Source organism: Patella vulgata, chromosome 2 (assembly GCF_932274485.2).
Source record: "Patella vulgata chromosome 2, xgPatVulg1.2, whole genome shotgun sequence".
In the NCBI taxonomy this organism is placed as follows: domain Eukaryota; kingdom Metazoa; phylum Mollusca; class Gastropoda; family Patellidae; genus Patella; species Patella vulgata.
In genome coordinates, this window is record NC_065880.2 from 3,240,555 (window position 1) to 3,265,965 (window position 25,411).

A 25,411-nucleotide genomic window follows, 5' to 3' on the forward strand; every position below is an offset into this window, starting at 1 on the left:
TGAGAAAGTAGTGCTGGACAGTGGTCTAGTCAATCAGATAGGACAAATAACAGGTCTAGGTACACGCATTTGTCTATGCAAAATTTTTCCTCATAGTCTGGGGGGTTGGATGGCTGAATGGTTAGCATGTGCGCGCTGTACCATAAAGTCTGTCATTGAGTCAACTGGCGTAGTTTTGATTCCCCGGTTGTACGTGACAAGGAGTAGGGTCGCCTGTCCAACCTCATGGGTTTTCTCTGGGTCCTCCAGTTTCCTCCCACTGCTAAAAACCCCTACGCGCAATCGAATTATGGAAATAAAATTGAACCATGTGTTAGTCCCGAGATTACCTAGTTTGTGTGAAGTGGACGTTAAACCCCATTTCTCTCTCTCCTCATAGTCTACTGTCCCGCCTTCATTTGCCATCTTCACCCCTTGGGAAACTTTTTGGCGCCATTTTGACATTTGGCCTCACCCAATCACGTACGAGAGCACTAATTCCTAAGTAACGTGTAAATATTGACAGCTTTATAAAAGACAAGGTCTGTATTCATGTTGGCGTGCACGTAAAAGAACCCTTGACAATGGGTATTCAAAATAAAAAACCCAGTCGGTGTGGAAAATTACACTGCTCATCGCCTCACCTCACTTCACTCGTGGCACAGAGTAGACAAGGAGTAGTCGCTGAAGCAGATTATAGCAGAGGCGCCAAGACATTGAAAATCTCCGGGGGCCCTCCCCCCTACAAATATTCCAATGGTTAGGACATTAAACCCCATTTCATTTCGTATGCCATGTAGTGCCAGATGAATTGAACAAAGAGTGGTTTAACGGCCACTTGACACAAACTAGGTCATTTCGGGACTAACATATAGTTCAATTGTATTTCAATAATTTGCTTGCACATAGGGGTCTTGAGCAGTGAGAGGGAAATGGAGGACCTGGAGAAAATCCACAAGGTTGAAACGGCGACCCTACTCCTTGCCTCGGACAAGCTGGGAATTGAAACCATGTCACTTGACTCAATGACAGGCCTTATGATCTAAAGCACGCGCGTTCAACCAGCCAATCCCCCAAACGAATTGAACCAAACATGAGTGTATGTTAGCTATCAGATGAATTGAACCAAGGATGGGTGTGTTAGCTATCAGATGAATTGAACCAATGATGGGTGTGTTACTGATCAGATGAATTGAACCAAGGACGGCAAGGATGGGTGTGTTACTGATCAGATGAATTGAACCAAGGCTGGGTGTGTTACTGATCAAATGAACTGAACCAAGGATGGGTGTGTTAGCTATCAGATGAATTGAACCAAGGATAGGTGTGTTAGCTATCCGATGAACTGAACCAAGGACGGCAAGGCTGGGTGTGTTACTGATCAAATGAACTGAACCAAGGATGGGTGTGTTAGCTATCCGATGAACTGAACCAAGGATAGGTGTGTTACTTATCATATGAATTAAACAAAGGATGGGTGTGTTAGCTATCATATCAATTGAACCAAGGATGGGTGTGTTAGCTATCATATCAATTGAACCAAGGATGGGTGTGTTACTGATCAAATGAACTGAACCAAGGATGGGTGTGTTACCTATCAGATCAATTGAACCAAGGATGGGTGTGTTAGCTATCCAATGAATTGAACCAATGATAGGTTTTATATCACTTTATTAAGCCGAGATGATTTTTCATAGAATCGAAAAAATATACATATGGCATTCTATTATCTAAAACTAAACAATTCTTTCAAATATTTCGAAAGATTTTAAAAGATGGCACGTCATATAACAACAAAAACAAACTCGATAAACACATAACAACAACATCTTACCATTAAATGTATAAATTAATCTCATTTAGGTTTGATTTGGTACCTGATTTAGGTTGGTACCTTACATTATGTAATGATTAAAGTTCCAGCCACCGGGAACCATGCCTAATCAGGTACCGAGCCAGAACATGACATTGAATCAAATTTATAAATTAGTTTCTTTAATGTCTTATTAAGATGTCACAGTTAGATTTGGTACCTCGTTTGGGTCGGTACCTTGTATATGTGAGGAGTTGAGTCCCATACTCTGGAAACCATGCCTAACCAGGTACCGAGCCAAACCTTGACACCGTATCTAATTTATAAATTAAATTAATGTCATGGTACCTTGTTTGGTTTGGTATCTTGCATTATGTAATGGCTTGAGTCCCAGGCTCAGGGAACCATACCAAATCTGGTACCAAGCCAAACTGTTACACCATATCTAATTTGTGAATTAATCTCTTTCATGACTTATTCTGATGTCACACTTTGATGTGGTACCTTGCTTGGATTGGTACCTTGCATTATGTAATGATTTGAGTTCCAGGCACCGGAAAACATGCCTAAGCAGGGACCGAGCCAAACCGTGACACCATATCTAATTGCCAGTCATAACCGGTATCACAGCTTGACTTGGTACCAAGTTTCAGTTGGTACCTTGCTTAAGTCCGAGAACCAAGCCTAATCAGGTACCGACTCAAACCGTGACATCATTTATAACTGACTTGCAATGAAACTTGACAAGAGGAGAAATTTACAGACCACAAAAGACGATGTGATGGTTTTTGTCACTGACCAATCAAAAGAGCTTTTATTGCAAAGGAACATACATATAGACAAGAGACAGCAATAACTATTGGTCAATATAAAACATAAATAGATAGCTATTGTTCAATATGCTGATCATAACAACCAATGACTGTAACAGGCTTGAAAATAAAAATATACAAAAATTAAAAATATGTCATTCTTCATTTAAATGCAAATATAAAATATTGTGGACGAAAACAATGTTTAAAATGGCAGAAATAAAACAACATTTAAAATGGCAGAAATAACACAAGAAATTGAAAACAAAATAATGCAGTGTAAGAAAGACCAGAGACAATTTTCAGGTTGATTGGGAAGGGGCATAAATTTCCACACGGCTATATAAAGTAGCTAAGTCTCTAACTTAAAATCATCCAAAGTCTTCGACATTGAAAACACAAATTATTGGTTAATTTAAATCAACATTGATGTTGTGATCTTACCGGGGAAAATGTTGAATATGTCTAGCCTTGTTCTTTCTGGTCACTTGTTATAAATGACGATGAAACGCACTATGGTACACGATTCGTGTACCAATGGTTAAATGTTTATTTTGTCTTAAATATTGGATATCAGAAGCATACCTTTTCCTGGTAAGATCACAACATCAAATTAATTTGAAATGACAAATAATTTGTGTTTTCAACGTGTAAGACTTAGGATGATAATGAGTTAGAAACTTAGCTACTTTAATATATTATGTCTGTTGAAATTTATTAGAAATATAGCATTATTGTATTTTATAGATTCTGACTCGGTTTTATTGGTTGTCATGGTAACAGTTTTTTATTCTATTATGGGGGATTTGGGTGGCGGAACGGTCTGTCATTGAGTCAAGTGGCGTGGTTTCAATTCCCTGCATGGAGGACCCGGAGAAACCCACAAGATTTGGCAGGCGACCCTGCTCCTTCTTCTCGCATGAACAAGCAGGGAATCAACCCCACGCCACTTGACTCAATGACAGACTTTGTGATTTCACACGCACTTGTTAAAACCATTCGGCCACCCAACCATTAAGAAACAGGATACAACATTGTAATAGGTTACTTCTTTGACAAACATTAATATGTTATAAAAAGATACAAAGCAACGTTTGGACAATTTGCTGGATGAAAATGAGAGAAATGAAATGGGGTTTAACATCCTACTTTTCTGCACCAACTGGGCTACTAAAGACGCGCATGGAAAATTTGTATCGACAGTGGCACTATGGCCGCCTCTTATTTGTAATTTAAACTTTCAAGGATTCTTTTACATGCACGCCAATTTGTACACAGGACCTCAGTTTTTCATCCCATCCAAACGACTAGTGTCATAATCATCGAAACATTGCTTATTAATTTTAGTACCGATGGGTGTTCTCAAAGATCTGAAATGTAAAATTGGTGTGGCATATATTACATAGTAAAATAATAGAATTTAGTTTCTCTGGGTTTTGTTTAATAAATAACCCACTCAATTCTTGTGTTTTGTTCAAATTTCAAAACTTTTGTTGTTTAAATCAGTCTTTTTTCCCGAAGAAATAAGAAGCCAAATTCTAACAAGAGTTCAAACAGAAAATGAAATTTGTGTGGCCAACACATAAAACATACATTATGCTAGAGCTAATTCTGCATATTGCAGGTCTTTCTTTTGGCCTGAAGTGTTATTTAAATTATTAATTAAACATTAATTAACTTATCCAGATCATAATCAACTCTCGATGTCAACGCTAGCCTACGATGTTTATTGGATTAGGATCCGATTTGCTGCTCAACCTTCATTTATGATTTAATCATTAAATGGATAATCGAGACTATGGTTTTGTCGTACATACTTTAGTAATGATGATCGAGGCTAGACAGAAAATTCAATCGCTTAATTCTCGGTTCATAGTGGATCAATTTGACTGAAATTTTCAGCAAATTGCCTTTACATTATCTAGTTTTTAACTATGATAGTGAGAACTGCCACCTCTTTATCTAATCTCCCATAATGTATCTTTAATACACACTAGTCAAGAAATGTAATACAAACAAGTCAATATAGACAAACACAAAATTCACAAAATTAACACAAATTATTCATAACACAATTATTCACAATCTGTATATACAAAATTAACACAAATTATTCACAACACAATCAGATTAAAACACAGATCCTGTACAAAATGAAATGAAATGAATTGTGGTTTTAACATCCTACTGCTATCAAAATTCCAGAAGAGCTTCTTTCAATGAAATGAAATGAAATGTGGTTTAACGTCCTACTTCTATCAAAATTCCAGAAGAGCTTCTTTCAATGAACTGAAATGTGGTTTAACGTACTACTGTTCTGCTCCGATTGGGTTAATGAAGACGGGCATACGCCATACAGTGTGTTGTGAGCGAAATTTAGCCCGGACAGTGGCATATGGTCTACTCTTATATCAAATTCCAACTGCAAAGAGATCTTTTATGTGCACGCCAATGTTTACATGGGACCTTGGTTTTTTGTCCCGTCCGAATAACTAGACAGCTGTCCTTGTCAGACCCTCTGTCCTGCACCACTGACAAGGGAAAAGTACGCCAGAAAATCCAGATGAACTTTCTTGGCTAACATCGGGATCGAACCCGCGATCTCCAGGCTAGCGAGCAAGCGTCTTACCCACTGAGCCACCGTGATACCCAGGGCTAATAAAGACACGCATACCACAATCGTAATTTTATACAGATCTGTAGTTTAATTAAATTGTTCATAACACAAAGAAAAATATTTAATTGAAGGCAATACGAGAAAATCATGTGGTTTGTATACTGGTATATGTAACACTATATAATATATTGCTAAACAACTGCTGCAGTGGCAAAATTCCCCTTTCATATATCATCATAGATGTTTCGAAACAGTGGGGGGAGGATGCATACAGAATGCCTAACAAAAAGAAGGATGGTATTGCGGAAAGTTATAATGAACAATAAAAAGATTGGTTCCCTCGGCACTTCTACCATCATCATTATTTCATTTTTAATTATGTGATTAAAGTAAAAATATTCAGAGATTCTGTCCATAAACATATCATATCTCATTTGACGTAAATCTACGAAACTCTACTGCTATACTTAAAGATGCATCATGTAAGATTCAGATAAACAGGTGGTCCAGAGTACACTAAACATTCTCAGACTTAACTTACCAATATTCTCAAAATTGTTCGCATTATTTGAACTAAAATATAGCGCTTTATAAAACTTTTGTTGTTTTAATGTATCAAATACACTGATACTATGTGCTAAGTTTTGTGTTTCTGGATTAAAGATATTTCTCATAAACAGTGATTGAAAGTTGAGTCTTCAGTCTGAGAATGTTTTGTGAACTCAGGGCCAGGCCGTTCTTGCTATAATAATTTAAAAATCGATAATGAAAAATGTATATATTGAAAATGTCAGTCAAATTACTTCATTCTGTGCAAAATGCTGAGTGTTTGAGGTTTTGTCAAAATGTAGCGTACATTGTTTATTATGGCTGCGGTGTATTGGCTTATCATAGCTAAAACAAATTTCAATTTACCTATTACATAATGCATCTTTATGCGGACCTCTAATCTCTATATTACTAAATATAACTTTAAAAAACCTGTGCTCGAATTCATTAGTGCAAATTGAATATTATGACAAATTTCTACTTAAAGAATAATACTAAAAATTGTATATAATTTGTTAGAAAATAATACTTTATAACAAATAAACGTCTTGTTATATTATGACTTAGATTTTTCTACAAGATTAATGCTAAATAAAAAAAAACACAAAAAAAACTATACGCTTTTCTTTTGAAACAAAAATACTAAAAAAATGAGCCCTATGAAAAACAAATTTCCATATATGGTAAAAATTAAATTCTTTAAATACATTTATCACAACCTATACCGACGTACGTTTCTTCCATATATGGACACATCTCAATCTCCATTACCAATTAGGGTTGTTTTCTTCAACTGATTCTCACCGAGTTGATTTATATTTGTTCAACTCGTTCCTTATAAATGGCATCTTTTAGAACTTCATTTTTTTTTAAAACTTTACAATAAAAAATCTTGACTTTAACGTTCCTAATGATAATAAATGTATGTTGAAAATTTCCGTATAAATTAGTTTCATTTTAAAGTTTTTACTAATAAATCATTCTTTGTGTGACAATTTTTTCCATTATAATCCTATTTGTAAGGTTTTGATAAGAAATGCCCATACATGTAAGTAAAAGACTGACTCATTTAAAAATTGTCCATCTTGATAACTCATAAAATAACTGTTCTTGAAATTTTAAAAAATATTTGTAGATTGTTCTTTTCTGTAACTTTTTTACTAAATACTTGTTCTTGAACTTTCGAATTGATATCTCTTCTTTTTATAAATAACATTTCTTGAAATTCCTAATCAATAACTGTTCTGTAACTTTTTTTTACTAAATACTTGTTCTTGAACTTTCTAATTGATATCTGATCTTTTATAAATAACATTTCTTGAAAATCAAATTAATAACATTTCTTGAAATTCCTTATTGATAATGGTTCTGTAACTTTTATAATTAATTTGACTTGTACTGCATATCGACTTACACCCCCGTCAAATACGGTAATAACATTTTTTGAACTTTAGTAATAATGTGAATTTCTTATTACACAACTTTGAACTTTTCTTATAAATAATATTTCTTTCAAATTAGTAACATTTCTCGAACTTGTTAAATTAACAACATTTCTTGAACTGATCAAATTAATATCATTGAATGTTAGTACCCTTTTCTGAAACTTTTTTATGATATAACCTATCGGCACATTAATCCTTAATATTAAATAATCATTACTGAACCTTCTGTAACACTTTGTAACATCCCCTTGAATAGTTCACACTATATTACACACACCTAAAACACTGTCATTTAAACTGTTCAAATTATTAACATTTCTTAAACTTTAGTACCAGGTAATAAATGAGCCTTTTCTTCAACTTTTCTATTAAATACAATCTGTAATACATCGTAATGTCCCCTTAAATCATTCAAAATATATTACATCCTTATTTAGATTATATGATTCTGTAATTTCAACTTTTCAAATTAATAATTTTAGTCATAATGATGTTTTTCTTCAACTTTCCTATTACTACAAATATTCAACACGTAATAAACTTGCCTCTACATAAGGCACCTGTCAGACCTTGTCATAAGCAAATTATCACACGTTTATATTATAATAGAAATAAAATGAAATGAAATGGGGTTTAACGTCCAACTGGGCAAATGAAGACGGGCATAACCCATACAGTGTGCTATGAGGGAAATTTTGCCTATGGTATACTCTTATATCGAATTCTAACTGCCAAGGATCTTTTATGTGCAAACTATTGTATACACGGGACCTCGTTTTTTTTTTTGTCCCATCCAAACGACTAGATAGCTGTCCTTGTCGAGCCCTCTTTCCTGCACCACTGACAAGGGGGAACCACGCTGGAAAATCCCGATGTCAATGCAGGGATCAAACACGGACATCCAGGCTAGCCAGCCAGCGTCTTACCCACTTAGGCACTGTGGCTCCTATTATAATATAAACGTTGTATGATAATTTGTGTATGACAAAATCTGCGACAGGTATCTGTCTTATGTTCAAGTTTGTTCATAATATCCCCTTAAATTAGTCAAAATTGTTCAAAATTGTTCCGAATTGTTCCAATTTAATGTTTGAATACATGATTCTGTACATTTATATATTTCACAGTCAAATATTCTACATAATGTCCCCGATAGTGCTGTTATGTCGGGTCTTCCGATCGTTGGGGCCAGCAGCTTGATCATTATTTTTTCTTGTCAACGCAGCCATGCGATCAAAGTCGATCATGGCGTAACTTTCTGTCTTTTTACTTGGAGATTCTGGTAGCGAACTAAAACTCACGGGGGATGTCGGGGAAATACTCTGGCATGGTGACGGATTATCTGACGTTTGGTTTTTCAAATCCAACTGAATATAATTGACAAGCGTATCTTCGTTATTATTATTTGCGATCACTTCCCCGTTTAAAGTTAAATTGGCATAATTATGATCCCTCTTGAGAATCGTCGAGTCCCGTGCCCCAGCCCCTCCTTGAGCACCTTCTGGGGCAATGTTTATATATTCTGGACACGCAGCTGCTTCAGAAAGTCCTTCCAAGAAAACGTCTGAATCCATCGAGACTAACACAACGTCCTCACTAACGACCCCTAAACCACCTGTACTGTTTGTTTCACTAACCAATCGTCCACCGGCTCGGTTATTTTCCTCGCAAAGATTCTCAGTGCTGCGTGGCAAATCTAGCTCCGCGTAGTTGACCTGTGGTTCCTGGGATGGAGCCAAATTTGGGTTGTGCAGGAAATCAATGAGAGCAGAGGTTTGATCCAAGCCGTTACTAAGACCACCAGTATTAGTATTAATATACTCGTGAGAGTTCCGCTGTACGATATCACCATTAACGTAAAGCTGGGCATTACCCAGACTTCCACTGAATGAATTATTCCGACCGTTTACCATTATGCCATACGTTTCGTGTGTTTCCGTCAGGGAATGCGGTCGACTATTCGGTCGACTCGATCCTGTGAATATATTATGACTAACACGAGTATGATCCTCCTGACCTGCCCGTAATATGCATTCCTGTACCATGTTAAACAATGCCTCCGCATTCCGACATTTGAACGCGTAAATTCCAGGTCCCGTCGGACATCTTCGCCCACTCTCAAACGAAAATAATTCTGCATCAAAACCATAGCGTCTCAGGCATCTCAGAGGCCAAATGATTGGTTCTTTTCCTTTCTGATAAAGAATCAAATCTGTGTCTCCGATTTCGATCTTTCCCGGGCTGAGCTCCGATCCACGCTCGTCGACGTTGTAAACTCGAAAGACGTGAGCGTTGATTTCGCTATTCAAACTTCTAGCAAAGCTACAGCCCATGATAACTGTTATCTACCTTCTCGCTTCATGCCTGAAAAACATAAATATAGAAATAAAATGGGGTTTAACCAGGGATGCTATTTCAAAATTTTGCTTATCACAGAATTAGGTCGCCAGAAGTTGAAGTCAGCTGGGAAAATAGGGTCAATAAGCTGAGATAATGAAGACAGGCCTACATCATGCAGGGTCACATAAGGTAAATTTTGTAAAGAGAGAGAGAGAGAGAGAGATGGGGTTTAATGTCCACTCAACACAGACTAGGTCATTTCAAGACTAACATGTGGTTTAATTTTATTTCAATAATTCTCCATTTCTCTCTCTCTCTCTCAATGTTCTGGGATGGTTGGGTGGCCGAATGTTTTAACATTAGAAGTCTGTTACTGAGTCAAGTTCAACCTCTTGGGCTTTTTCTCTGGGTCCTAGGGTTTCTTCCCACTACGCACTAGTAAATTATTGAAAAAAATTTTTAAATCATGTGTTAGTCCCCCCCCCCCCCAAAATGTCTTCATTAGCCCAGTGGGAGCAGAACAGTAGAACGTTAAACCCCATTTAATTTCATTAGTCCTGTCTTTGTTAGTCCTGTCTTCGTTAGTCCTGTCTTCATTAGTCCTGTCTTCGTTAGTCCTGTCTTCATTAGTCCTGTCTTCGTTAGTCCTGTCTTCGTTAGTCCTGTTGGAGCCGATAATTAGGATGTTAAACCCCGTTTCATTTTATTTTCTGGGGGGTTGGATGGCTGAATGGTTAGCGTGCGCGCGCTGTATCATAAAGTCTGTCATTGAGTTGACTGGCGTGGTTTCGAATCCCCGGTTGTACGTGGCAAGGAGTAGGGTCGCCTGTCCAACCTCGTGGGTTTTCTCCGGGTCCTCCGGTTTCCTCCCACTGCTAAAGACCCATACGCGCAAGCGAATTATGTAAATAAAATTAAACCATATGTTAGTCCCGAAATGACCTAGTTTGTGTCGAGAGGACGTTAAACCCCATTTCTCTCTCTCTGTCTCTATTTTATTTTCTAGCCATTTAGATGTCCTAAATTAAACTAGCTAAATCTCTAACTCAATATTTTCCATAATATTCGAAATTAAAAACACAAATTAAAATTCAATATTGGTCGATTTCAATCAATATTGATGTTGTTATCTTGCCATGAAACTATAGCAACCCAATATCCAATATTTAAAGATACAATGAACATAGAGAGAGAGAGAGAGAGAGAGAAATTGGGTTTAACCTCCACTCGACACCAACATAGGTGATTTCGGAACTAACATATGGTTGAATTTTATTTCAATAATTCGCTTGTGCTTAGGGGTCTTTAGCAGTGGAAGGAAACCAGAGGACCCAGAGTAAACCCACGAGGTTGGACAAACGACCCTACTCCTTGTCACGTACAACCGGGGATTCGAAACCACACCAGTTGACTCAATGACAGGCCGCATGATACAACAAGCACGTGCTAACCATTCGGCCATCCACCCCCCAATGAAGAAAGAAAACCATATCCTAAATTACAATGCGACAGTAAATAGTAATGGCTGATTCACAAATGATAAAATAATAATAAAAGAAACGTTTAGAACGGACGACGAAAGCGTTAAAGACTGTCTGTCAGTTTGGACTGTTCGCCTATTTCACCAAACATAATTGATTAGAAATTACAATATAGTCTTCAAAAATTGAATATAAGTCACTTTACATACATTCATATTACATTAAAGGAGCTAAATCGCTAATATTTGGCACCTCGACATAGACCGAAATGGGTCACAACGCATATAATAATGTAATTTGATTGTATATAAACTGATTTACATTCAATTGTTTCCGTTTTTACTCTTATTTCAAATCAGTTATGTCCAGCGAAATACGGCATGAGTCTCAACCAAATGCCAATTTCTAGCGTCTGGTTATTCCAGTCTATTGCGCATGCTCTCCAGATAAGAATTGTATCACCGGTTGACATGAGTTGTCGAATATGTCTAGCCTCGTTCATTCTGGTCACTTGTTACAAGTGACACTGAAACGAATTATGGTACACGATTCCTGTACCAATGGTAAAATGTTTATTTTGTCTTAAATATTGGATATCAGAAGCCTACCATTTCCCGGTAAGATCACAACATCAATGTTGATTTGAATTGACAAATAATTCGTGTTTTCAACGTGTAAGACTTTGGATGATATTGAGTTAGAGACTTAGCTGCTTTAATATGTGCTTTTAGGATCATTTAAGGTTCCAAACAATAGAGTCATCCGCCCTTTAACTGTTCTGCATCAACTGGGCTTACATCAAGCAGACAGTGTGCAATGAGGGATGCTTTACCCTGGTTTGCGTTGAGTGGAAGCTAAACTCTCTCTCTCTCTCTCTCTCTCTCAATAATTCATTACCACCTTTCTATGACCAAATATGGATACTATTAATTTATCTACAGCAAGCTGTGCAATAATCTAGTTAATAGACAAGAATAGTCTTAATTTGTCATTTATTGCTGTTTGTTACCAAATATAACCGTGATATACCCAACATGTTACTATAAATAAGTGTGCGATACACAAATAGATCATGTATTAGACCAGTGAGGATATCAATCACCATAAAATATTTTTTTTTTGCCAATAATTGTGAAATGTGATCTGTAGAAAATGTTAAATTACTCTCGTCGCTGATCGTTCAGCAGTATCTAATTTACTTTTTACGGCTTAACCAAAGTAAATTGGTCATTCAACATTTTATTTAGGAAACAACGTCTAATTATCAACGGTTGATACAAGGGTTAGGGTTAGGGTTATTGTAGTGTTCTGATTTGGATTCAATCAGATTGTGAAGAAATGAAATGGGGTTTAAAGTTGCAATTTCATATTTTTAAGTTATATTTTTAAAATTTATTAAAATAAAGCCTTAAAATAGATGGTATCTATAAACAGTCCTACCTTGTTAAAGAATAATCCTATTAATCCTATATTTCACTATTTCCAGTTGAGAAATTGGCAAATATATCATTTTCAACTTCAAATTCAAACGTTTGAAGATAGCTATTCAATGGGGGGAATAGAAAAACAAGGGAGGTAATTGTTTTATTATTTCCGGGTTCAAAGGATTTTTAAGTGGGAGAATAACACCTATGATCGTATAATAGTGAGTTGACAACCTATTGAGCAAAAGACATAGAAATAATTATGTTTTGACTTTCTTAGAAAATATGAAATTATCGCTTTAACGTCCTACTGTTCTGCTCCGACTGGGACAATAGAGACAGGCATATGCCATACAGTGTGCTATGAGGGAAATTGTTGCCCCGGCAGCGGCACTATGGCCTACTCTTGTATCGAATTCCAACTACCAAGGAATCTTTTACGTGCACGCCAATGTGCACGGGACCTCTGTTGTTTTTTTTGTCCCATCCGAACAACTAGACAGCTGTCCTTGTCAGGCCCTCAGTCCTTCACCACAGACAAGGGGAAAACACGTCGGAAAATCCCGATGTACTTTCTCAGCCAATGCAGAAATGAAATGGTGTTTAACGTCCGACTGTTCTGCTTGTACGGAAACAAGGATTAGGGTCGTCTGTCCAACCTCAATGGTTTTCTTCAGGTCCTCCGGTTTCCTCCCACTGCTATACAATTGAACCATATGTTAGTCCCAAAATGACCTAGTTTGTGTGGAGTGGACATTAAACCTCATTTCTCTCTCTGTAATATTTCTCAGTAATTATGTGTCTTCATTTAAACCAATCGTTCAATGCTCTAACTTTTTATACCAGCTCAGGTGACATAAGGTCTTTTTTGCAAAGAGAGAGAGAGAGAGAGAGACAGAGATGGGGTTTAACGTCCACTCGACACAGACTAGGTCATTTCGGGACTTAACATGTGGTTTAATTTTATTTACATAATTCCCCATCTCTCTCTCTCTCTCTCTCTTAGATACACGCCAATGTGTACACAGAATTTCAGTATTCCGTCCCATCCTGCAAGGCCTTCTCTCCTGCACCAATAACAAGGAGAAAACCACGCTAAAAATCTCAAGGAACTTACTCAGTCAAACTGGGACCTCACTAAGCGACCTTCATTTTAATTATTATAGAAGTATGGGTATCAGGTCAGACCGTTATTGTGTTCATATGACAGATGATTAAATATGACATTTAAAAGAGATTGTTGTTGGTAATTGATCGAATGCTAGATGAAGGTCAGCTGGTCAAGGTCATTACAATTCAAACATTGTCAATAAGCTGACATTACACTACATACAGTTTGTTGTCCTTAGGTACATTCAGAGAGACAGAGACAGAGATGGGGTTTAATGTCCACTCGACACAAACTAGGTCATTTCGGGACTAACACAGGGTTCAATCTTATTTCAAGAATTTGCTAGCGTGTATAGGGGTCCTTATTTGCAGTGGGAGGATACCGGAGAACCCCGAGAAAACCCATGGGATTGGACAGGTGACCCTACTTCTTGTTACATACAAGCGGGGAATCGAAACCACGCCACTTGACTCAATGACAGACGTTATGATCAAACGGTACATTCTAAGATGGACTTTATAGGTGACCCTATTAATGTTCTTACGTACATGTACATGTAGTTTGGTGGCCCTTTTTTTTAGTTTGACAGCCCTTTTTAGTCTTAAACTTACTTTGTTTTTAGCCAGACGCTAAATTTGTGCATCCGCTAGACTAGAAGCATCAGGTTAAACGCATGTTCCTGAAAGATTGACAGTGAGTTTTACAACATCTACAGTCATTGTTTTTTAAGGCGAGCGATCGCTCTTGAGCACTTGTCACTCACCTGAATGTCGACTGAGGGGAGTTTTTTTTCCCTCTCCTTAAAATTGAAAATCGCTCTCCTTTACAAAGTCATGGGTGGTTTATTATCATTTATGAAACCAGGTATGACCCTGCTAACATGCAGTTATTGATCTTCAGAACCATTTCTCATACACTCAACTAATCACTCTCCTTAATATCAGATCATTCTCCCTAATTTCTAAAATCACTCTTATTATCGAAACTGGGAGAGCTTCTTTAGGGAAGTGATTTTTTCAATTTGTTCATTAAGGCGAGCTTTTTTCGGCGCTCCTCTAAAATACAAACAACAATGACTGCATCTAGCCGTTGAAAGATTTGTTAGATAGGTACGTTATCTCCCGTTAACACAAACTGTTGAACATTAGCATTGTCCAATCAGAGGCCATGACATAAACACACTCAAATCGAGACTACGTTTTCTAGTGTACCAACTTTAGTAATGATGATCGAAGCTAGGTTCAGAGTGGACGAAACTGACTGAAATTTTCAGCATATTCCCATTACATTATCTAGTTTTTAACTATTATTATAGTAAGAACTGCCAGCTCGTTATCTAATCTTCCATAATACACCCTTTAACCCTGTATAAACCATGTTGGGACCCACACTCTGCTGATAAAAAATTTATTTCATGTTCCTACAGTAAAAACTAAAACTGGTGAACGGGCTTTTGTTTACGCCTCTGCCAACCTGTGGAATTAATTACCTAGTGATGTAAAAAAAATTCTACTAATGTTGCTGTTTTTAAAAAGGATCTTAAAACCAAACTTTTTAAACATGCTTTTAAACTATAAACATGTTGACATTTTAATGTTTTAGAACTATTTGTTTTACATTGTATGTACCGGTATTTTGATTGTGAAGAACATGGTGGAGCAGCTTGTTAGCTGGAGCACTCAGTGCTATACAAATTGATTATTATCTTTTTTTTGATAATTTTAGAAAATTTTGATATATTTATTTGTATCCTGATCAATAACTTGTGACCTAGATCAAACATGTTATGTTCTCTAAGGCTGTATTTCCTGTTATTTATTTATTGTTTCAGTAGAATTAAAACAAAACATATAAGATAGGTTGCCAAGCAACGAAACATATGCCCACAGCAGCTAAAACTTCGGGGCAGTCAACAAAGAGTTGTCAAATATTATTTACTTTTGTTGGTAATAAAACATTTATAATACACTGAAATCTGATTAAGAGTAACAACTCATTAAGTAATTATCAGAAAATCATTGGAATTTTTTTGGCCCATGCTAACGTATAGTATACAAAACATGTAATATCATGGATTTAGCTGTTCAAGTTATCAAAATTCATGGAAAATCAATATACTTGTTCGTCGCAACGTCGAAACGATTATATAGGAGTAAACATGGTGTATGAATATAAAACCAATCAGATGATAACTGTGGCCTCTAGAGTGTCCATAAGATTTTTCAAAGTGATCAAGGGCCATAACTCTGGCAGTAATTATCGGAAATCTGATGATCTTAAACACCGTGTATAAATTTAAAGTCAATCGGATATTAACTTTAGCCTCTAGAGCGTCCACAAGCAATTGTGGACGCCGGCCGGCCAGCCGGACGGGGGTGACAACAATATACGTCCACATTTCAATGTGGGCCTATAAAAACGGCTTTACACGGCAATACATCTTGGTTTATAATTTTACATACAACGGTTGACTGGACCGTGTGGGAATTTAATTCCTCGTCTGCTACAGAGCAGTTTTCTTTATAAAAAAGGTATTCTTGAATGCCACTCTAGTTGTAAGTTGCAAACTGTAACATTTGTAATAAATTACTGATATACATCTTCAATAGAGCAACAAAATTATTGAGACATGATTTAAAATCAGTAATTTATTACAAATGTTACAGTTTGCAACTTACAACTAGAGTGGCATTCAAGAATACCTTTTTTATAAAGAAAAAAATACTTAAAACATTGTTAAAGACACTGAAGATAAAGGCCAATCTTCCAAGAGCTAAAAATATTACACACGTAAAATCTCCTATATATAGTCTATTGAAGTTAGATTGTATAAAGTCTATTGAAGTCAGATTATATAGAGTTTATTGAAGTCAGATTGTATATAGTCTATTGAAGTCAGATTGTATAGAGTCTATTAGAGTCAGATTGTATAGAGTCTATTAGAGTCAGATTGTATATATCTGCTGAAAGACACAAAGAGATATTGGTAAAAGTTTGGGGGGGGGGGGTTGAGGTATATCAGCAGGTCTGTCATTGAGTCAAGTGGCGTAGTTTCGATTCCCTGCTTGTATGTGACAAGGAGTAGGGTCGGCTGTCCAACCTCGTGGGTTGTATCCAGGGCCTTAGGTTTCCTCCTACTGCTAAAGAGCCCTACGCGCAAGCAAATTGTACATGTATATGTTAGTGCCAAAATGACCCAGTCTATGTTTAACCCCATTTCTCTCTCTCATTCATAAAATATTGTTGGCTATTTGTCCAGTTTTCAATTTTGGCTATTTGTCCAGTTGATGTTCATGTGTAGGCAATTGGCCTATTATTAACATACACTGGTTAACTCTAATAAAAACAGCAGTGTATTTCCACAGTTTTGTATTGTTTCTGAATATCCCCTACTTTTTTTGAAGAGTATATATCTTCGTTGAATTATGGAAACCATATAAATGCATGATCAAAATATTGAACTATTGATACTTAGCATTGCAAGGCAATTTATTTTTTCACTCTGATGAGACGGTGTTTTAGCGGTGTAAATATTCTGGAATATATCCTACCTTTCTAGGTCTGTTTATATCCGTTCTAGTTCTAGAACATATATCTATATACCACGATAATCTCTTCTTCCTAACATTACATTATACTTAATTTCCCTGTTTCCGGTTCTTTAACGTTTAAAACATGGCCACATATCCTTTCATCAGCTGATGAGAGAACCTCAGTGATCTCACAGCCATGTGGAACTGTGTACAGAATGGAATCATTTAGACTAGTCCATTATATGCAGCATTAAAGGGGAGGGAAGGTGTATTTGTGTAAACATCCAGATCGGTCTATTTTTAGAAGTAGGTGAATCAATACTATGTTTAGGTTATCCGTCTGCCATGAAAATTGTTGACAAGAATCACATTGCTTGGCCGAAATACAAGTAACCAGAAAACATCTTCTAAAATGGTACAACTCACAAATTTGATTTAAAGAAATGTTCCCTAGTACTTATAGGAGGTAAATCGCTAATATTTGAGGCCTAGAAATTAACACAAACTGGTCGCAATGCATATAATCATGTAATATGAATGTACCGGTATAAAAACTGATTTACATTCAATTGTTTCTGTTTTTACTCTAATTTCTAATCAGTTATGTTCGACGAAATATGTCAAAAGTCTCTATCGAATGGCAATCTCTATAGCGTCTGGTTATTCCAGTCTACACTGATAGTATTTATTGCGCTCTCAATATCAGAATATAGCATCATCGTTTGACATAACATGTGGAATATGTCTGGCCTCATTCTTCGAGTCCCTTGTTACAAATGGCGCTGAAACGCATTATGGTATACAATTTGTGTACCAATGGTAAAATGTTTATTTTGTCTTAATTATTGGATATCAGAAGCCCATCTTTTCCTGGTAAGATCACAACATCAATGTTAATTTAAATTGACAAATAATTCGTGTTTTCAATGTCGAAGACTGTGGATGATATTGAGTTAGAGACTTATAGCCCGTTCAGACGCTTAAGTTGAACTGGTTTAAAAACCCTGGGGATCGTTAAACCAGTTTAACTTAAGCGCCTGAACGCAAATGAGGGGCAAATAAACCAGTTTAAAAACCCCTGCTCGCGACCTGTCTTCGAGAAGGCTTTTTATTTTAAACTGGTTCATCTTAACCGTCTGAACGGGTTGGCTTAAAAACCCCAGCTCCAGCTTGCTTCGAGCATGCGCAGTACGCAGTTAGTTACATTCCTGTGAAAATATTGGGGTCAGACAGTGCCAATGTTATCGAAAGCGTGCGAGAACCGAATAAAGAATATGAAGCTGCCCATGCGCAGTTAACTCTAACCTCCGACCGAAGAGGTCAGAATAGTTAAACTGGTTTGGCTTATAGTACGTGTGAACGCAACACGATGCTGTCTTAAAAACCCCAGCGATTATGAACTGGTTTAAAAATAAGTGTCTGAACAGGCTATTAGCTACTTTAATTAATGGCCAGAAAATAAAATGAAACGGGGTTTAACATCGGCTCCAACAGGACTAATGAAAACAGGACTAACGAAGACAGGACTAATGAAAACAGGACTAACGAAGACAGGACTAATGAAGACAGAACTAACGAAGACAGGACTAACGAAAACAGAACTAATGAAGACAGGACTAACGAAGACAGGACTAATGAAGACAGGACTAATGAAGACATTTTGAGGGGGGGGGGACTAACACATGATTTAATTATTTTTTTTCGATAATTTACTAGTGCGTAGTGGGAAGAAACCCTAGGACCCAGAGAAAAAGCCCAAGAGGTTGAACTTGACTCAGTAACAGACTTCTAATGTTAAAACATTCGGCCACCCAACCATCCCAGAACATTGTGAGAGAGAGTGAGAGAGAGAGAGAGAGAGAGGGGAGAGAGAGAGAGAGAGAGAGAGATGGGGAATTATTGAAATAAAATGAAGACAGAAATGAAATGAGATTTAACGTCCTACTGTTCTGCTCCTACTGGGCTAATGAATACGGACTTACACCATACATCCTACTGTTCTCCTTCTTGACATATATAACTCTAAAGACGACGGGATCATTCACCTTATTGCTTTAATAAAAGTAAACATTTAGAGGACAAACCAGTCCAAGTCAAGAACGGTTTTAAGGAGCGGGAACATGGTGTTCTTGAGAAGCGACACATTTTATGAGCATTAAGCATACATTGTAAGTGATGTGCCAATATGACAATGGAATGAACTTTGGTTCAATGTCCTATGGAATGAAATACCAGGGCTAATGAACGCAAAATTTTTGACAAAGAGAGAGAGAAATGGGGTGTAACGTCCATGACACAAACTAGGTCATTTCAGGACTAACACAATATATGGTTAAATTTTATTTCATTAATTTGCTTGTCAGTAGGGTCTTTAGCAGTGGGGGGGGGGAAACTGGAGAAAACCCATGAGGTTGGACAGGTGACCTCACTACTCCTTGCCCACATTTTGCATGAGATGGACAGAAAACAAGCTAAAAAAAGGGGATTTTTCGTACAATCAGGGGATATAATCCAGGAAGTTATGGTCCAATATGTGCAAATATCTAAAGGAATCGAAATCTCTGGGATATAAACATATATTTTAAGTTTCATCAAAATCAGATAAAAATTCCGACCTCTAGAGGGTCCACAACCTTGGTATTACATACTATTACACCATTTGCGTACAAGGAGCAGCCATTTTGTCGGGCAGTTTGGGTCTGATTTTCACGAAATTTGAACTCAATCGTAATTAGGTTGAAAGACTCATATATTTAAACGTCTTTTAAAATCAAATAAAAAATGTGACCTCTAGAGGGTTCACAAGATAAAAACTGGATTTTTTGTACTATCAAGAACCATAATCCAGGAAGTTACAATCCGCTCATACTCCTCGCAGTGTTTCGTTTGATTAGAGCTAATCCCACTTAACACTGCTGTAATGGAAGCAAATTTCTGTTCCAAATTATGACTGGTCAATAGTCTGATTAACAACCAATAGCTAAAGGGGGGTTGGATGGCTGAATGGTTAACGTGCGCGCGCTGTATCATAAAGTCACCTGGGCTTTCTCCCACTGCTAAAGACCCCTACGTGCAAGCGAATTATTGAAATAAAATTGAACCATGTGTTAGTCCCGAAATGATCTAGTTTGTGTCGAGTTGACGTTAAACCCCATTTCTCTCTCCCTCCAAACATTAAACATACATTATGCAAGAGCAAAATCTGATTATTGCAAGTCTTAATTTAGGCTTCAGATGTTATAGAAATTATAAATTAGATCTTTATTTAAACAACAAGCCCAAAATCAACTCTGTAGACCCATGGATGGCTCGGCTACAGGTCGGATTTAAATAGGATTTCACTCATTGATAAATTCAAATATGGCGCACCCTGATGAGAATACGTCAGTTAGATCGATGCTAAATGATAGAGTGTACTTAGCGAGGCCGCTGTAGAGCGTTTCCGCATGCCATTGAAAACTTTACTTGATAATCGAGATATGTAGGTAAAGTTAACGCCTGTCAATCAAACGATCGGCCAAGGTGAAGGCACATTTCACTACCATTTCTAGTCAAATATTACAACGATGATAACTATGTTCAGAATAAAGTAATTTGACTGAAATTTTCAATATATTCTTCTTTCATCATCTACTTTTGAACTGTTACAGCAAGAATGGCCAACTCTCTATAAAAAATCTCCCATAATGTATCTTTAATAGATAGATTTACACCATAACTGGGCACCCAAAATGGTTATCTAAAGTAAATTCTACCTGTTTTATGCTAGAATTGGATCAAAAATAAAACATATTTTACAAGGAAATATATGATCATGTAGGATTCGTCATGTGACAATTGTTACATGTGGTGTGCAATTTGAACGTGGTCTGTCAATTGCGTATTTCTCATGATAAAGTAAATCTGATCAGTGTCACTTAGAGGTAATCACATTTACTGAATAAAAATGAAATGAAATGGGGTTTATTAACATCCTGTACTGTTCTGCTCTAACTAGGTTAATGAAGACAGGCATACGCCATTCAGTATACTACATGTATGATTAGGTCTAAATATTAGAGAGAGAGAGAAATGGGGTTTAACATCCACTCGCCACAAACTAGGTCATTTTGGGACTAACATATGGTTTAATTTTATTTCAATAATTCGCTTGCGCATAGGGGTCTTTTAGCAGTGGGAAGAAACCGGAGGACCCAGAGAAAACCCACGAGGTTGGACAGGTGACCCTACTCCTTGTCACGTACAACCGGGGATTCGAAACCACGCCAGTCGACTCAATGACAGACTTTATGATACAGCCGCGCATGCTAACCATTCAGCCATCCAACCCCCCTTCTAAATATTAAGGCCACCTGTAGATTAATTCGTCAAGGTCACAAGATGTAAACAGGGCTAGTGCTAACCCTTATTCTAACCCACAATCTCATAAACAATCACGTCAACCCTGTTTAAATCTCGCAACCTTGACGAAATCTGCAGGTGGCCTTAATATTTAGACCTGACCACATGCCAGGAAAACAGTGCTATGGCCTACTCTTATATCGAATTCCAAATGCTAAGAGTTCGTCTACGTGCACGCCAACTAATGAAGTTGGAGAGAGAGATGAATTAAATTGAAATGGGGTTTAATTTATTCTGGATTGATTTGTGGACATTCCAACGCACAGGCCGGTGAAGTTACTTGATTTTCCATTTACTATCAATATACCAATAAGTAGATTGCTGTCAATGGATCATTGCTACTATAACCATTGATATAAGAGTAGACTGTAGCTCTGTTGTTGGGCAAACTCACCCACATAGTACACGGTATGCCCGTCTTCATTAGCCCAGTCAGTGCAGAACAGTAGGACGTTAAAAAAAACATTTCTTTTACATTATCAAAATCAGACTTTCTTTGAAATGAAATGAAATGAAATGGGGTTTAACATCCTACTGTTCTGCCCCTACTGAGCTAATGAAGACGAGCATACGCCATACAGTGTGCTATGAGGGAAATTTGCCTGGGCAGCGGCACTATGGCCTACTATTATATCGAATTCCAACTGCCAAGGGATCTTTAACATGCATGGCAATGTATACACAGGACCTCGGTTTTTCCTCCCATCCGAATGACTTGACAGCTGTCCTTGTCAGGCCCTCCATCCTGCACCACTGAAACGGGGAAACCACATCAGAAAATCATGATAAACTTACTCGGGCAATGCAAGGATCGAACACGCGACCTCCAAGCTAGCGAGCCAGCGTCTTACACACTTAGCCACCGTGGCTTCCCAGACAGAGAGAAAGAGAAATGGGAAATGACATTTCAGGACTAACACATGGTTCAATCTTATTTCAATCATTACTAAATTAGCTAGAGAGATAGAGAGAGAAATGGGGTTTAACGTCCACTCGACACAAACTAGGTCATTTCGGGAATAACATATGGTTTAATTTTATTTCAATAATTCGCTTGCGCGTAGGGGTCTTTAGCAGTGGGAGGAAAACGGAGGACCCGGAGAAAACCCACGAGGTTGGACAGGCGCCCCTACTCCTTGTCACGTACATCCGGGGATTCGAAACCACGCCAGTCGACTCAATGACAGACTTTATGATACAGCGCGCGCACGCTAACCATTCAGCCATCCAACCCCCCCTAAATTGCCTACCTCGTAGGGGTCTTTAGCAGTGGGGAGAAACAAAGGGGAGAGGGGATCCTTCTTGTCACATACACGCCACTGGACTCATGACGGACCATACGATGATCAACAACCCAACAATTAAACATACATTATGCAAGAGCTAAATCTGCTTATTGCAGGTCTTTCTTTAGGCCTGAAATGTTATCTAAATTATTAGTTAGACATTAATTAACTTATCCAGACCATAATCAACTCTAGATGGCATCGCTAGCCTGCGATCTTAAGTGGATTGTGAACCGATTTACTGCATAACTTTCCTTCTCATTTAACGATTAAATAGATAATCGAGACTATGCTGTTTTTCGTACTGACTTTAGTAATGATGACCGAGGCTAGGCAAAAATTTCAATCGCTTAGTTTTCTGTTCATAGTGGATCAATTTGAATGAAATTTTTAGTAAATTGCCTTTACAGTATCTAGTTTTTAACTATTATAGTGAGAACTGCCAACTCGTTACTGAATCTCCCATAATGTATCTTTAAGTAAAAAAATCAAACTAAATAAGTCAAAAATCACTAATTAAAATAAAACATCAATCCATTTTATAAGCCTATTAGGCTGGTCTTTAGAAGGACTTGAGTCCCCACAATCTTATTCAGGGATACACACGTTTTGGAACAAAAAGGGACCAAAATAATAAATATTTTGGGCAAGTAATTATTATTAAGTTATTGAGTCCTGTCGAAATCTACGCCTATATTCCTGTAACTTAATCATGTTAAAAAATTCTTCTTTTTTTTTAATTTAAAGATGCATATCATGTATGTAGGATTTAGATAAAGTGCTCACAGTTCTCGCTATAATAGTTAAAAAGTAGATAATGAAAATGGAATAAGTTGAAAATTTCATTCAAATTACTTTATACTGAGCAAAGTTATGGGTGTTGTTGGAAGATGTAGCCCCAATTGTGTACTATCATAGCAACAGCAACGTTACTTGTTAATCGAGACTTGGCCTCGCTAGTCCATTTTTAAATTAAATCACTAAATCTACTTTAATCTGTTTACATCTGTGCCATCCGGTCGTCTAGTGAGTGAGTCTTGCCATGTGTATAAATGTCTAAATAATAATTTTATATAGCATTTGAAGCCCCCCAAAAAACAACATATAAGCCGATCTAGGTCTTGCAAGTTACATAATGAAATGCATGTTTTATAATTATTGTCATTCTGATAATATTTCAGCCAAGATGTACGATATTCTGTTACCTTCAACATATTATTATATCCAAAACAAAATGTACATTTTTTTTATATTTAACATAAAAGCAACAAGGTTTTTATGTAGAGTATTATATTACATGTATATGGAGGTATTCATCCGAGACTGGGTAATAGCCGTTATCAGATAAACCCTTGCTTTTCACGTAAGCTGGGACAATGAAAAATACCGTTATTTAACGTTAAATACACACACGCATATAAAAACAAACAACAGCGGGTTTGTCATGTGTGACATTATATACATGTATAGCGGAATACATCTCTCGCATAACACACTGACTGATGAATAGTCAGAAACTACAAAACCCTCGATAATAATAACGGCATTTTAAACAGGATTTCACCTCATTTATAAACATCAAGGTTTACAATCAAACACAGAGTTGTAAATAGTTCATACTTACCATGCTCGTTTTGAATTCAGGGCACAGATAACGTATATCAATACTCGATGGATATTCGTTGATTTTTCAGGAAAACACTCACTGCCGCCATTGTATGTGAAGTCACGTGACTACCACAGCTGTCTGATCAACAACGTTAATCACTACTGTTAAGTATTATATCGAGACGATGCCGATGTTAACTCATTGAACATTACGTGTGAAATTAACACGTTTAAAACAAGGGGTTTGAAGAAAACATTGAAGAAAACACTCTTAAAACGGATTTAAAAAAAAGCAAGCGGTGCATAACGTTTGTAATGTAAAATCCGACAAAAAAAACCCCCAATAAACAAATAATAGTTTTGAGTGTAAAATACACATTGGAAAACATTATATTATGTAATAATATCACTACGATAGAAAGATACAAAATATTTCAAAAATACATCGAAACTACAGATATCGAAAACCGAATGACGCCGATATGAAATGAAATGAAATGAAATGGGGTTTAACGTCCTACTGTTTTGCTCTGAACTGGGCTAATGAAGACGGGCATACGCCATACAGTGTGCTATTAGGGAAATTTTGCCCAGACAGCGGCACTACGGCCTACTCTTATATCGAATTCCAACTGTCAAGGGATCTTTTACGTGCACGCCAATGTGTACACGGGACCTCGGTTTTTCGTCTCATCCGAATGACTAGACAGCTGTCCTTGTCAGGCCCTCCGTCCTGCATCACTGACAAGGGGAAACCACGCCGGAAAATCTGGATGAACTTTCTCGGCCAATGCAGGGATCGAACACCCGACCTCCAGGCTAGAGAGCCAGCGCCTTACCCACTTAGCCACGTGATCCCCACTTAGCCACGTGATCCCCATGACGCCGATATGCAAATATTAAATAAACAGGGGTCCAGGAATTGAGCAGCTAGGGTGGAGACTTTACGCCAACTTTGGCGTTAGGTCGTGGCGGGGGGGGGGGGGGCATTAGAAGCTTTTCCATTGTAGTA

General features: G+C 37.2%; 1 protein-coding gene across 1 annotated transcript; it reads right to left on the reverse strand.

Annotated features, from left to right (window-relative positions):
• Positions 1-1,633: 1,633 nt before the first annotated feature.
• LOC126811367 (fibroblast growth factor receptor substrate 2) lies at positions 1,634-24,521 on the reverse strand. Its single transcript, XM_050536935.2, has 2 exons — positions 24,416-24,521; positions 1,634-9,579 (listed from the first exon to the last, which is right to left on the reverse strand). The coding sequence occupies exon 2, from the start codon at positions 9,546-9,548 to the stop codon at positions 8,352-8,354; it is 1,197 nt and encodes a 398-aa protein (XP_050392892.2). The 5' UTR covers positions 9,549-9,579; positions 24,416-24,521; the 3' UTR covers positions 1,634-8,351.
• Between the last annotated feature and the right edge of the window lie 890 nt (positions 24,522-25,411).